Source organism: Eptatretus burgeri, chromosome 5 (genome assembly GCF_056783735.1).
Source record: "Eptatretus burgeri isolate ZD-2024b chromosome 5, Ebu_testis_v1, whole genome shotgun sequence".
NCBI classification, from domain to species: Eukaryota; Metazoa; Chordata; class Myxini; order Myxiniformes; family Myxinidae; genus Eptatretus; species Eptatretus burgeri.
In genome coordinates, this window is record NC_140965.1 from 87,474,621 (window position 1) to 87,491,233 (window position 16,613).

The 16,613-nt window shown below is 43.1% G+C and overlaps 1 protein-coding gene across 5 annotated transcripts in view; it reads right to left on the reverse strand.

Moving 5' to 3' along the window:
* Positions 1–4,750: 4,750 nt before the first annotated feature.
* The window catches only part of LOC147026907 (glypican-6-like), a 475,934-nt gene continuing 464,071 nt past the window's right edge, over positions 4,751–16,613 (reverse strand). For 4 of the 5 annotated variants that reach the window (XM_085882807.1, XM_085882805.1, XM_085882804.1 and 1 more), the window contains one exon: positions 4,751–7,607. In XM_085882807.1, the coding sequence (XP_085738933.1) occupies positions 7,405–7,607 (203 nt within the window). In that variant the 3' untranslated portion in view covers positions 4,751–7,404. The remainder of the gene's footprint in view (positions 7,608–16,613) is intronic. The other variant, XM_085882808.1, reaches the window with a different exon arrangement.

A 16,613-nucleotide genomic window follows, 5' to 3' on the forward strand; every position in this document is an offset into this window, starting at 1 on the left:
TTACAGATGTAATTGTCCTCTGTATTTACTCCTGCAGCAAGCATCCAGTCATACAAAAGCTTTGGGTTAGAATTGATCCAAATGTATACATTCCTATCCATGACATTGTGCGCAATCTTGTACAACGGAGGTGACTTCTGCTATTCTTCCCTGCTATCTCTGGTAAAGATGACAAGCTTCATATATGGAATTAGAAAAATCAAATTATGGAGGACATTGAAATTAATAGACACACCACCATTTGAAACATTTGCAGAAGAACCAGATGATTTGCTAAATGAAGTCCCTCAAGACTTGGTAGATTCCTCTGAAACATTGCTTGTCAAAGCCTCCAGAGGCAGATAAATGGCCACACTGGCAAGTATAAGAACACAAAACTTCTTATTTGATTCATCTGGAACACTTTTGGGACTTCCAACTAGTGATGATGCACGAGAACAACACATAAAGCGGGCTGCACTCTCAACGATGAGAGCCAAGTCTTCCCACGTAGCTCAACCACGAGCACTCCCACTGGTGTGCTTTGGTTGGACAGTATGTGAAGATCAACGTGCACCTGTTAGGTTAGTTGCAAACCAGTTCCCTACATACTTCAAAAAAAGTCATTAAATGCAAATGCAAGAAGAGATGCACGGGCAACTGTGCCTGCAGAAAAAGTCAAGTTCCTTGCTATAGCGGCTGCATCTGCCAGAAAGACTGGATACCTGTTCACGAGCTATATATTTCACCAGGATGATAGTGATAACGACCTGTAATTATAATATAGTGCTTTGCAACTGGAAAAAGGGGTTTGGTTAATATGTTGCCACGTACATATTGTTGCGCTTCTGTAAAACTGCATGCCTCCAAGGCAATGGCACCCAACATACAGTGATCCCGAGGCAGTTATTTCATTCGGCTTCATGCAGTTAGTCTAGTCTATGTCTCGTGGTTTAATGGGACGAAGTGCGTTGCATGGGTCTCGTAGTTAGGTCCTGTAACTTTCTCTCATTCATCTTCTGATTCCGACTCTAACCTTGTCCTTTTAGCCATGGTACAAAACAAGCAGACAAGCACACGTCATTCAATAGGCAATTGATAATAATAAGCACACCATGATGCCTCCCGTGGCTCGGATCCACCACACCACTCCACGACACACGATACCACCCGCGTATCGTGCGCCATTATTTCATTCAAATATGTGCGCCAATTCCCAACTGGCACCTCAACTTACTCCGCACCTCACTCACCATACCTCACCACTTTGGCCATAAATGCCCCCCACATACGGAAAAACCATTCCCACACCCCCTCGTACCTCTGCATCTCCACAATCCGCCACTTTATTTTGAGGAACACCGCACGACTCGGGTTGTCCTCCGCATCGCATGACTCGGATTGTCCTTGGAACTGCACGATGCTTGACCATGCAACAGACGTTAAGAGCTCAACCGCATCTCACCGGGGACGTCCCGGGTGAGCATCCAAAATTGATGCAATCCTCATCCAGTCACCAGACCACGGCAAGACCAGGGACAATGAGGAGGGGTCGCGAGAAGGGCGATCCAGGAGTTTGGTTCGGGGCCCGGGTGTGCATTTTGGCTCATGAGGGGGCCGTGGGTGGCAAGGAAAGTCCGTTACTATTCGACATTCAGACCGCGCTCGGAGCATGTTCAGGGCTGGGGTGCCGGGTCAGGGAGCATGTCCTATGTTGAGTCAGGAGTTCCGACCTGTGCTGAAGCGGGTGGACAACTGAGACGGTTTCAGGTCCCGGAGCCTGGCAGGGCGTGCTTCGGGCCTCTGTGGCCCAATAGAGGAGCAGGATTCGGGCCACAGCGTGTCGCTTTCCAGTCATCACCCCACCCTTCGCCCGGGGCTTATAAAAGAAGTCGCGCGGAGCCGTTAGAGTCTCCTCTTTGCTGCCTCCTCTTCGCTGGCTCTTTGTTCGCTTCTCTATCACTATTGGTGTGCGATTACCATAACGTGCTTCTTCTTCTTTGAGAGCCTGATCCGGGATGACTGCCGACACTCCCTGCTGTGCTGTTGATGTTCCACCACCCCTGTGCAGCCAGACAGACCAGTGCAGAGTGCACGTTGCCAGGAGCCCCGGCAAAGTAATTAAGCCAGAGATAACATGCCATATCACGAAGTGGGAATGCTCAGGCGGAGCGTTCCATGGAGGTACACGCTACACATACAGACCTTTACACAGCTAGGTTCGGGATCTTTCTCCTTACACATCTATTCTCCTCTCTCTCGATCCACCCCTCGATCCTATCTTCTTTGGATGCACAAAGAACTTCATTACTGACTCACAATCCCATTTTCCTCTGGCACGACACAATCCCTCACATTGCACGACACCACACCTCCCACTCCTACACCTTAGACACCACCAGTATTCCACCCACCTCTCCCTAAGCGTTCTGGGTTGTGTTGGTCTACCGACCGCCCCGGGTATTGAGACGTCGTTTATCCTCACCTGCTGTCTTTCTCTCTGGCTATCTCATCTTCCGTGTGTGTGTGTGTGTGTGTGTGTGTGTGTGTGTGTGTGTGTGTGTGTGTGTGTGTGTGTGTGTGTGTGCGCGCGCGCGCGCGCGTAGCACCTGTCCTAGCATAAGTTAAGATTGCAGAAGATATAACGGGATAACTCTGCACTGTGTCTGCTTTTGTAAGATTGCTTGTCTTTTGCCACACCCCACAAATTCCATACGATCCCCTGCAGAACATAAAAATAAACCCCAGTCAATGTGCCACATATGTTTCTGTGCTTGATTGTAAATAGATGGTTTGTACAGAAATGTTCCCAGCTCATTTCCGTGTTTTCTTCCATTAGTCCAGCATGGCTTGCACCCTAGTTTAGCCGGGACGTTATATGCCATCGATCTGTTGCCTATCCGGAAAGTGCTTGGCAATCCCGCTCGGTTGCATATCATCTGGTAAGGTGATCCGGTTTGAGCAAGTGCGTACTGAGGGCGTGACCCCGGTAATTAGATCACCTGACCTTTAGGTAAATGGTATTCATTAGACAGATGACCCGAAGTCACGTGATCTAGTTATTGTCGTTCACGGTCGATTTGCGACCCGCCGCGTCACAAAATTATTCACGTGCGATGGCCTGCGATTCCAGAGTCTGGTGGGAACCCGAGGTAATTCACCCCACATGGTCTTTGCTCCCGACCCTGGGTCCGCAACAATACATTTGCCGAACTAAACTTGTCATTACATTACTTTAATTATGTTTGACAACTGAATAATAGCATCCAAAAAGAGAAAAATGTACCATATTTGTACAAATTTTCACACACACACACACACACACACACACACACACACACACACACACACACACACACACACACACACACACACACACACACACACACACACACACACACACACACACACACACACACACACACACACACACACACACACACACACACACGCGCGCGCGCACATTAGCCAAACCCACGCTCTGCGCAGTTTCGAAAGTGAGGGTTTGTTCGGACGTCAATATATCCAGTGTTCACAATGTGATTTATCGAATTTCTTTATGTACAATGTTTCTCGTTACATTTTTTGCGTCAAATTGACCTTCTCAGGTAGTCAGCATATGCAGAGGAGGGTTTTACATTGCAGACACTGTTTTCTCGGAGTGGCATTACGCCTCTCAGCGGTGACGGTCTGTCGACTACAGACGTAATGACGTCAACGAATGACCGATGATGTCATGACGTCATTGCGCTTCTCAGCGGTGACGTCACACGTCACCATGCAAACAAATGTAAAAATTAGAAAATAGCCAAAAATTCCCAAACCTGTCCATCTGGCATGATCTCACATAGCCTATGCTGTTCATTAGACCACAGAGCACCTGCATGCCGAAAGTGGCGACAATCCATCCGGCACTTACGGAGGAGAAACGCCAAATTACACGCAGACGTTAACAGAAATAATATATAGGATATATATATATATATATATATATATATATATATATATATATATATATATATATATATATATATATATATATACACACTTTGTTTAATATCAAGTGCTAAACACCTTTAATAAATGTCACCATGATCGAATAGATATGACAAATTGACCAATGTAAAAGGCTAAATGTACGTATTGGTAAATACATGAAATATGTGTACAATATGGCAATTACTAAACTTGTCAGAACATTGTTTTAATTCTGCATGACAACTGATAATATTTTCGAAAACACAAGAAAATACCATTTTTTATAACATTTCAATTTTAGTCAGGATGTATTTCATGTTCTTAACAGCTCTGACAAAAATATGAGCAATTTACATGTGTTCAAGCTTAAGAAATGGATTTATCATCTTGGAATGTCACAAAATTCACTTAAAAGGTGAGGCACTATAGGCACAGTTTAACACACAACCGGTGCTATTATAAATACACCTCTGTTTTGTCTTGTGTGGATTTCCCAGAGTGGTGGCCACCCTAGAAGTGTCTGTTAGGGTCCATATTCATGAAAAGAATGGCAGCACCCTTTTACAGCATAGGGTGTCCGCCTAACCCCCCTCAATCCCTCGGGTAAAACCTTCATTATTTTTATTCCCCTTTTCTATGACGCCATATAAGACAAGTACTGTAAATAGTTAAAGTAAATATTAGCTCTGTTTGCTCCCTTAACACCATTGCATAAACTGCTGTCCTTCAGTTCTGACAAAAACGACAACACAGAAATGTATATGTCAAGGAAGGAAAAGTAAAAGGCACTAGCTGTAAGCATTTTCATTTTATTATCAAGCCACATTGTGTCATACACTCCCAACAAGACAAGGCATGAGTTCAACAATCGTGCGTGCGGCCAGCAACTTCATCACTCGTTTCTCCAGCCAAGGGCAGTTGTTGCATTGGCTCTTTCCTCTACGATCAAGTGTTTCAGCATTTCTCAGAAGGGCAAGATTTATTTTTCATCAATGTCAATTATTCCTAGTGTGTGTGTGTGTGTGTGTATATATATATATATATACATATACATATACATATATATATATATATATATATATATATATATATATATATATATATATATATATATACATATACATATACATATATATTTATTTAGTTGTAGCATCGACTCATGGATGCCTGCCTGTAATGGAACCACGATTTAACTACTAAATGTACGATTAACCCCTTGTTTTCTTTTAATAAAACAATGTAACTTATTTTTCTTTTTCTTTTTACAAACTACCAGCTATATAACACGTCACAATATTACACAATCCAAAATATCTTACAACCTGCAGGTAAGCAGTGTACACCAAATTGGCAAAGGTTATAAATTGCTGTAAAACTCACCGTCACCTTTGCGATGTCAGCTCCGGTCATCTATGACATGGCTCACGGTTTTACAGTTCAATCGCAGGTGCAGGCCAGAATGATACGTTTGGAGACATTTCCCATATTCCTTCATGTAGCGTCATGTTGCTATATATAAGAAGGTCATCCCACTGTCCTTTTGTGCACCCGCTCGAGCCCACAAATTGTTAGAAACTTGATGTGTGGCACAATCATTTACAAAAAAGGTAGCTAATTTTATACAACCGTACAAAGGCAGAAGGCGCTGTTAAGTCTGCAGATCTGCACGGAGCAGAGTCCGGCTTTCTTGCAGGGACGCAAAAGGCAAAACACCAATGCACAAACCCTCCCTTATACAAGCAGATAACCCAGAACATCCCCTGCAGAAAAACTAAGTACGTACTTTCAAGACAAAAACAACTTTTAAAATTGAAAGTATAATTACAGTAAAATCAACATGACCAGTTACTGCGATTAAAATTGGCACTCGCACGTGCTTTACCATACGAATATCAAATGTGAGAAACAAACTATAACCATGACATAAATCAATACTTTCAAATACCTAATATGGTGATTTTGCCCAACATACATCCGATATCATCGGGGAGTTATCTGTAAGTTCAGTTTTCCAAAAAAAAAATTCTTATCCTTCTGGACCTCCCCACATGAACATCATAGTTGGGATAAATTTATGAGAAAAAGTTTTCATTAATCTAGTTATGACATGTTGCAACTGCTGAAGTTAAATAATGCCAATGGCCCTTTATCTTATTTCATTTTGTTGCAAAACTACAGTCAGTTGATCAATATTGATGTGATAAGCAAATTTCAGTGACGAAGCAGTGAAAGCAACAAGTCGGGCAGGGTAGCCTGGAGGTATGCACATTCGCCTCTAAGCTATCAAGCCTGGGTTTGAATCTCGACCCAGCTATAAATTGCCACCCTGGAGTTTCACAGGCATTAATGGGTATGCCATCCATAGGAAGGACGAGCAGGAGGATCGGTCCCCCAGGACTGGTCGGTGGTGGATATTAAAGATCCTTCTGCGTGTTGTGTGAAGCGTCGGTGAGTTTTCACCATTATCCTTGAACAAATTACAAATTCCTCCCCAAATCTCTTACATCCAAACGCCAGATATAGCCAGCTGGTTCCAGAAAGACTCGAGCCAAAACCGTTACCCTTGGGTGACCCCAGAAGGTGTTGGGAACAATTGGGATGGTCAAGGAAGCGGCACATTTCAACAAATAAAATAAAATAAAGTACAGCGTTTTGTTCCGACTCTAATAGAGTCAATCTTTACGAGGGTAATCATTTTTAGCAGAGTAATGGGAGGATTTTCACAAGTCTTGTCGTTTGCAAGCATGAGGGACAACGGCATCTAATTTATAATCCTGTCTGTGCTCAATCGGAAAATACAAACTGATATGGGAGGCTTATCATTTTTCCAAAGTAATAGAATGTTCATGGTGGCTGCATTTGCTGCTCGTGTTTTCAGCTTCCACGCTGTCACAAATGTTGCCACTGATTGGCAGCGAAACGACGAGACCATGTGCGACACAGTCACGCGAATTGGCGGTCGAGATGAATGGTGACGCGCGTCGAAGCTTGCAGTCATTTTGAAATTGTCACTCAGAAGCAGGATCAGCACCTTTGGATCTTGATGGCGCAGTCATGGGATTAGCAAAACAACTTGTAACTTGTGTGACTTGGCAGCAAACGTACGCACTTCCGGCAAGCTTGTCTGCTCGTTGAGCACAGTCGTCTAAAATGAATCATAAAATACACCACGACACGTGCCTGGACATGGCATTCAAAAGTGATTGCCAAGTGTCAACGGCAGTAAGTGGTCAACACAGAGATAAACAAATTCAAAAAAAAAAAATCCCAACTATTGGTTCAGTTTGGACCAAAAAAAGACTGCCAAGTCTTGTTTGCAGACGAGTTTTTGTCCCCCATTTGTTTTTTTTAAACATCTTACAAAAGGAGGCATCATTGTCAGAGTGCAGTCTCTTTCGTTGCACTCGCAGGTGGTGAGATTGTGGGGACTTGAAGTTGAACTGGTGCCTAACATGCTGCTGTTAGGAAGCAGATAGGCAGCAGGGCAGCAGCAAGTAGCAAAGTCGGTGACGGTGGACCGTTCCTCGCCTGCGCGTTTATTCGAGAAATCTTTTCTATTCTGGCCTTGGGAACTTCGGTTGTGAATTCGTCGAGAGGACAGTGGTCTTCAAGGCATCCGCTGCCGCTGCCGGACCCACTTCCATCATCGCCTGCACACAGACAAAATATAATTCAATCGTTGCTCACCCTGCCGGCCAACACATCCGACGGTATCTTTCACAAAGGTACTCCCTTTGGAGCAGTGCTCTAACCCAATTGAAAAATGCTCGAATACATTTGGCCACTGTGGCCACTTGGGGGCACTGCATCAGCGGCTAAGCCACAGCCTAAGTATCAGTCAGATACGGATTTGCTATCAATATTAACCACCAAATGTCCACGAATACTAAGCACATCGTCACCAAATTAACAAAGAACAAGAGATTCAATTCCTGTTACAATAAACAAATGCAATTTTGTTAGTGGAATCAACATGAAGGAAGTTTTAAAGTTACAAGTCATTGGTAAATGAAATCACATCAGAAAAAAATATAACTTGCATTGCCAGAGTAACTTTGGTTTGTTTCGCTTGCCTATCTGAGCGCGTAGCTCGCGATGCTGAGGTTCCAAGTTTAAATCCCATCAACTGTGTTGATTTGTCCAAATTTCGACTGATATTCTTTTCACGTGTGTATTAAAGGGTTTGCTGACATCTCCTAATGTCTTCATCCTGCATGTGATTTCTGTAAAAAGCGCTACACAATAATAATAATAATAATAATAATAATAATAATAATAATAATAATAATAATAATAAAAACCTACGTTCGAATAAAAAGTGTCAGATAAAGTTAACTTATTAAAAATGGGGCCGTTTGTGCTGACCATCACTGAGGTGGGAAGATCCATGTTTACGGCAAGGACCTGAGGGGTTCACATTTTGGCTGAGAGCTAGCAATGCCAATGTCACGATCACCCTCGTTCTTTCTATGTGATGGCAGTGGGGGATGTGGGGCTGCGAGGAGGGGAGAGTGGGTGAAGAATAGGCTCGAGTCCTTGCTCGCCTTGTACAGATGTCAAGCTTCACACGTGCGATGCTAAGATCGATTCAAATCCACAGGGTATTACCAGAAGCTGATGGAAATTGACCCAGGAATGTCAGAATACAGCGCAGCACAAAGAAACCCCAGTGGCAGCTGCCTGTATCACCCGCGTGGCCATCTCAATGACTTCTGGACAAAAGGCAACTTATAAAAGCACAATTCCACCGGCACGTGCTCTTTTCTTGTCCCACTCTGTTCAGCAATCAATCCTGCGGCCCATGTTCCATGAACAGGTTTCTCTTTGCCTCTCAGCTTCCGAAGGCGTGACTGTTACACGGAGTGCATGCGGCACGTGATGGAGCTATGAAGCAGCATTTCATTGAAAAAGCAACTGGTATCTTCATGATATGTTTCCTTTCATGTCATGACAAGGACGGTTGAATTTTCATTTCTCGTTGGCCATTACAAGAAACACTTCCACACAACACCGAATATTGGTGATATCACCCATATATTGCTTGCGAACTATCGGCTTGAATTTACTCGATTCTGTGAGATGTTTGAAGTCAAACAGAGTTGAGCTTGATTCGTGATTAGTATTTGTATGTTGGATGAGAAACCTCCACAGCAGGCCCCTAAAGTCCTCCCTCAAAGTGTCGTCAAATGGATTGACAGAAGGGTAGCTCAGTTGGTCGTCTGCTCATCTCAGCATTTTGACCAAGTATTTGTTCCTTCATGGAGGTGAATCCGATTAAAACTGCTATTTTGGTGTCGTTCTGGCAGGAGCATCACTTTCTATGGATTGTCGAATAAAGCCACCTGTCACGTTTGCAATTGATTTGTGGACATTAAAGACCTCCTGGTGTATTATGTGCTGATACTCTAGCAAAATTTCAAGCTTGAGGTCAGTCAAACGATCAACACCATGCATCGCGCTGTTGTGTAGATACGGCATGATGGGCCAATTGGCCCAAGTTTCTTCCTGTATGCAAGTTTTCCTTTTTGTAGTAAACTCACTTCCTCCAGGAGTGGCAGGAAGAATTATGTTATTGCCCTCTCTGGGGTTTATAGATTAGAGTAGATCCAGGCCCGTGTCCGTTAGTCTGCGGAGGCTGCGATAATCATATAATGCCTCAAGAACGTCTGGTTTCCTCCCTTTCATTGAGTGTAAAACAACAGCAGCGACTTTTTTTCTTTCTTTTGTGTATACATCGTCGAGGCTTGTGGAAGAGCATGATGTCATGGGTTTTTTTTTTCTGCTAACTCACTCGATGTCGTCAACTTCAGTTGGTAGTGAAGGCTCAGAAATGTTTTCAAACAATATCAGACAGCAATGCGAATGTATGTATGAGAGAGGGTTCAATTCTTGAGGATTTGAGGACAGGGTTAATTTTGCTGATGTGGAAGGGTGCCGGAAGGGAGATGTTCAAGGTCCGGGGAAGCACAGGGGCATTGCATGCTCCTTAGTCATGTCATGAAGGTGCTGGAGAGGATTCTGGATGGGAGGATAAGGAAGTGCGTGGAGATGGAGATCGGGGAAGAGCAGCAGGGGTTTAGAAAGGGTAGAGGGATGAAGGATATTCATGCTTACTAAGCTGGTGGAGAAGAGATTGGGGGTGCAAAATGAAATGGCATTGCGATTTGTGGATTTTGAGAAGGCTTACGCCACTGTCCCAAGAGAGACGGTGATGGCGCCACCGAGATGGTTGGGAGTGCCAGAAGCAGAAGTTAGGTTGGTGGAAGGGATGTACAAGCGAATGAAGGGAAGAGTTTTGGTTGGTCAAAGGATTTCTGTTGAGTTTAGCGTGAACATCGGTTTGAGGCAGGGACGCTCTCTCAGCCCACTCGTGTTTATCATGGTGATGGGGTTGGTAAGCAGGAAGGTGAGCTTGAGGGGTAGTTTGGGGAGGATGCTGTCTGCGGACAATCTGACTGTTGTGGAGAGTGGGTGGGAGATCCGAGAAGTACTGTGGTCTGTGGGAGTGGAAGGTGACATTTGAAAAATGTGGGCTGAAGATGAGTATGGAGAAAACTCAAGTGATGTGGGTCAGGCAGCAGAGAAAATAAATGATCATCAGGTTAGATGGAAAGGAGATCAGAGGGGGAAATATGTTTGCATATACGGGAAGAACAGTGACCAGGGATGGTCAATCCGAAACAGAGGTGCGGAGGAGGTTTCAGGTGGGTGTGAATGCATGGAGGAGGGTGGAGGGTGTAATGGCAGATGGAAATATATGAAGTAAGATGAAAGGGAAGGTTCTAATGTCGTGTGTAATGCCAGCCACCTCTACGGTCCGGAGACAGTGGCACTGAAAGAGAGAACAATAAAGGCTGCAGGTTTGCGAGAACAACTGGGTCATGAGGATTGCAGTCGTGAAGAGGGTGGATAGAAGGAGGATGGATAAACTGATGGAGGAGTTTGGTGTGCAGGTTAGTTTGACGGGGAGGTTGGTGAAAGCTGGACATTTGGTGAAGATGGGGGGAAGAGAGAATGGCAAAGAGAGCAGATAGGTCGAGGGAGAAAGGTATGAGGAAAAGAGGTCGACTGTGGTTGAGAGGGGAGGATTGTGGGAGGACAGATATCAGTCAGGTGGAGGTGGTTGGAGAGTGGAGAGAGTTGGCTGAGGACAGAGGAAGGTGGAGGAGTATCGTGGTCAAGACAGGGCAGAAGCTTGGGGCCATTGGACCTCACTCCTTATGAAGGGAAGAGGAGGAGGAGAAGAATCCAATCAGCAGAGACAAAGGCCTCTGTTTAAAAAAAAGAAAGAAAACATACCCTTTGAAAAGGTCTTCATACATGTTTGTGGTTTATTAAAAATAATAATAATTATGGTAGGGGCGCCCCACAAAACACCATCATAATCTATTTATACACCTTAACACGGTGTTTGTCCAATAAAGAAATAGCTCTTGGGGAGGAGGGATATTCTTAGTATTCATATTGTTTTGTAATAACATTAATATTATGATATTATCATTGGTCTTGTTTTTTCGGTCAGCTCGCTAACCTAATATAACCTTTCGAAGTCCTCAGATTTGTCCGTCCGTCTGGCAACAATTTTTATTTTTCTATCTCCTCCTAGACGTCTTGGCCAATTGAGTTCTAACTTGACACGATGATAATACTAGTTGCTCTCTATAGATCGGTTGAGCCCTTTTTCACATTTTCACCTCAGGGTCAAGGTTACAGGGTCATCAAGTGCAAACTGACCGATTGGTCGAATGGCCTGTAAGGAAGCATCGAACGGCAATAATGCATAATGGGTTTCATAGGGATTATTAAGAAGGTTTAATCCGTCCAACTAATTTCTCGTTACCTCTGTCGTCTAGCCCTGTTTATTTGACAACACGAGGTCCGCTGACTTCAACACGACTTTACGCGGTTATTTTAAGTTCGATTTAAATTCTGTTTTCACTTTTCATAATCGCTAAGGTTGATTAACACTCGGTTGTATCAAGTTTTGTATCCGAGCTGACCGTCAAACCAGCTCGGGTGTATTTTTATTGTGTTATTGGAAGCGGCCTTGGTGAAACACCACAATTAGCTATCTTAACACGGATATACACCTTAACATGGATATACACCTTAACACGGATATACACCTTAACATGGATATACACCTTAACACGGATATACACCTTAACACAGATATACACCTTAACATGGATATACACCTTAACATGGATATACACCTTAACACGGATATACACCTTAACACGGATATACACCTTAACACGGATATACACCTTAACACGGATATACACCTTAACATGGATATACACCTTAACATGGATATACACCTTAACATGGATATACACCTTAACACGGATATACACCTTAACATGGATATACATCTTAACACGGATATACACCTTAACACGGATATACACCTTAACACGGATATACACCTTAACACGGATATACACCTTAACACGGATATACATCTTAACACGGATATACACCTTAACACGGATATACACCTTAACACGGATATACACCTTAACACGGATATACACCTGAACACGGATATACACCTTAACACGGATATACACCTTAACACGGATATACACCTTAACACGGATATACACCTTAACACGGATATACACCTTAACACGGATATACACCTTAACACGGATATACACCTTAACACGGATATACACCTTAACATGGATATACACCTTAACACGGATATACACCTTAACACGGATATACACCTTAACACGGATATACACCTTAACACGGATATACACCTTAACATGGATATACTACTTAACATGGATATACACCTTAACACGGATATACACCTTAACACGGATATACACCTTAACACGGATATACATCTTAACACGGATATACACCTTAACATGGATATACACCTTAACACGGATATACACCTTAACACGGATATACACCTTAACACGGATATACACCTTAACACGGATATACACCTTAACACGGATATACACCTTAACACGGATATACACCTTAACACGGATATACACCTTAACACGGATATACACCTTAACACGGATATACATCTTAACACGGATATACACCTTAACATGGATATACACCTTAACACGGATATACACCTTAACATGGATATACACCTTAACATGGATATACACCTTAACACGGATATACACCTTAACACGGATATACACCTTAACACGGATATACACCTTAACATGGATATACACCTTAACACGGATATACACCTTAACACGGATATACACCTTAACATGGATATACACCTTAACATGGATATACACCTTAACACGGATATACACCTTAACACGGATATACACCTTAACACGGATATACACCTTAACACGGATATACACCTTAACACGGATATACACCTTAACATGGATATACACCTTAACATGGATATACACCTTAACATGGATATACACCTTAACACGGATATACACCTTAACATGGATATACACCTTAACACGGATATACACCTTAACACGGATATACACCTTAACACGGATATACACCTTAACATGGATATACACCTTAACATGGACATACTACTTAACATGGATATACACCTTAACACGGATATACACCTTAACACGGATATACACCTTAACACTGATATACACCTTAACACGGATATACACCTTAACACGGATATACACCTTAACACGGATATACATCTTAACACGGATATACACCTTAACATGGATATACACCTTAACACGGATATACACCTTAACACGGATATACATCTTAACACGGATATACACCTTAACACGGATATACACCTTAACATGGATATACACCTTAACACGGATATACACCTTAACACGGATATACATCTTAACACGGATATACACCTTAACATGGATATACACCTTAACACGGATATACACCTTAACATGGATATACACCTTAACATGGATATACACCTTAACACGGATATACACCTTAACACGGATATACACCTTAACACGGATATACACCTTAACATGGATATACACCTTAACACGGATATACACCTTAACACGGATATACACCTTAACACGGATATACACCTTAACATGGATATACACCTTAACATGGATATACACCTTAACACGGATATACACCTTAACACGGATATACACCTTAACATGGATATAACCTTAACATGGATATACACCTTAACACGGATATACACCTTAACACGGATATACACCTTAACATGGATATAACCTTAACATGGATATACACCTTCACACGGATATACACCTTAACATGGATATATACCTTAACATGGATATATACCTTAACATGGATATATACCTTCACACGGATATACACCTTAACATGGATATATACCTTAACATGGATTTTGTCGAAGGCGGAAAATGCCCCCTGATGAGGGACACAAATGAAGTCGCTACAACGTCCATCGTGTGACCCTTTCAAGTTTGTTTGACATGAGATAATCTCAACCAAATTTGGTTGAGTCCTCCTGTCAAGTTTGTTTGAGATTAGATGAGTAATGACCAAGTGCATCATGGTCAAAAAGACAGACAGACAAACAGACACACCAAATTGTGTATTTTAGCACGATTTTCTCATAGACAGTTTGCTAACTTTAAAATATTTGGTAACTATTAACTTTAAAATATTTAATAACTTCGAGGACATTTGCTAACTTTAAAAGGAAAGGGAAAAGATGACTTGGCAGGGGATATGTACAAAATGATACAATATTTGGAATCTTGTGCATGAAGGATCATAGTTTTAAATGAGAACCCATCTATATTTTATGAATATAAAATGTTTGACCCCTTTTCACTCACTCTACATTCCCCATCGATCCTCTCTGCTCCATTTATTTTCCTTTTGTTTACCTCTCCCTCCTCTATTTTCATTTCTCTGCCTGTAACATGCACATGTGACATCAGCTTTATTTTATTTTATTTCATTTTACAGTGTTTAGTTACATGATCAATACTAAGGCTCATGGGGGAGCTTGGACATGAATTACATTTCGAATAGGGACATTAGGAGATATCTGCATTGTGCCTTTACAGGAATTACAGGGCCAACAGTAAAGAATGGATCAAATCCACACAGTACAGAGGATTTAAATCAGGATCTCAACATAATGAGCTCAGCACTCCAATAGGAATGATAAACAGGCCCATATAAAGAAAATAAAACATATATGTATTATGTCTGTATGTATGTATGTATGTATGCATACATTGTGTAACTGTGTATATATGGGTGTTTCAAAAAGATTGATACAACTTTGACTTCCTGCCATTTCTTTGTTTTTTGACCGGTACGGCTTTCCTTGTCAGGGTTTGTTGAGGTTATCATGGTATTTGTTCTATGGGATTGCTCGCTCCGTAGCTCAACTATACCATTGACAGTGAAGCAGAAGACAAAAGTGGTGGTTCTGTGGTATGAGACTAAATCATATCATACCCACGTCTCTCACCTATTAATGGAGGGAATAGCCAATCGGCTCTAACCTAATCAACTAAACCCAGAGGGCTAGGAATACATAAATAATTGACACCTCCCACACTCCTCCAGCCGGAGAAGCTGCATAAAGCAACCCAAGAGGGCCTACACAAGTTAAGCACTACGCTGTTTTGAATCCATCCCAAAGTTCCTCCACAGCAATCCATAATTGCACGTGTGTGCATATACTGTTGCGAATTCAAGCCCACCGGCGTGCAATCGGCCGCTTGACTCGAATGGCGACCGCGTCGTCCACCGGAACGGACAATTCAGTCGTGACCGTCCTGGAACTACTGCCAGGAGCCAGTCACGGGTGAGGGTTTAACCTCACTACAACTCCGTCCGCATTCTACCCGTGCGAAATAGGGTCCGATCGCCGAATGGTCGATTTACCTAAGTACTCACGCGAGTAGCGTATCGAGGAGTTGTACCACGCCACAGGATGACTCCGAACACGCACCGCTTAAGCAGCTCGTTCCGTGCTGCAGAGATAACCGAGCGGAGTTATCGTCGACCTCGACGGTTCAGATTATTTACCGGGCGTTTTAAACGCACTATCAATCCCTTACGCGATGCAAGATGGAGATTCAACAAAAGGAAGGAGACGAAGCAAAGTGGGAAACAGTTCAACAAGCAAGCACTTTATTTACACACACACAGACAAGCACATATTCACATTCAAGACATGATGCAACAAAAGCAAAAGCAATACGACCGAATAAAAGGGCAATTATTTACAACACTTATACAGTTCTACTTGTCGGGACTCGGCGCCACATCACTCATTCAAAAAGCAAAGGAAAGAAAGCCACCCTCACAGGCAAGGAGACAGACAGGTCCGTGGACCAAATGTGCGTGGAACCTGGAGGAGCGGCCAGGTCCACGAGACCGAGAAGGTCTTACCCATGTTCTCATGACGCGATGGCGGGCAAGCCGCAATGTCCGCGCCGCTGCGCCCCGACTCCGTGCCCCTGGCGTGGTCGGCGAGCCCTCTCCAGCATGCTCCGCGCAAACAGTTTGGTTGGCACCACGCTTAGGGTGGGGGAGGAACGGGGCCCCCCGGCACTATCTCAGCGTGGATGGGGGGGGGAATTGCTGATGCTCAGGGTCAGGAGAGGGGAATGGCTGGCTGGCTTGGATCCCGCAACGAGACGGCA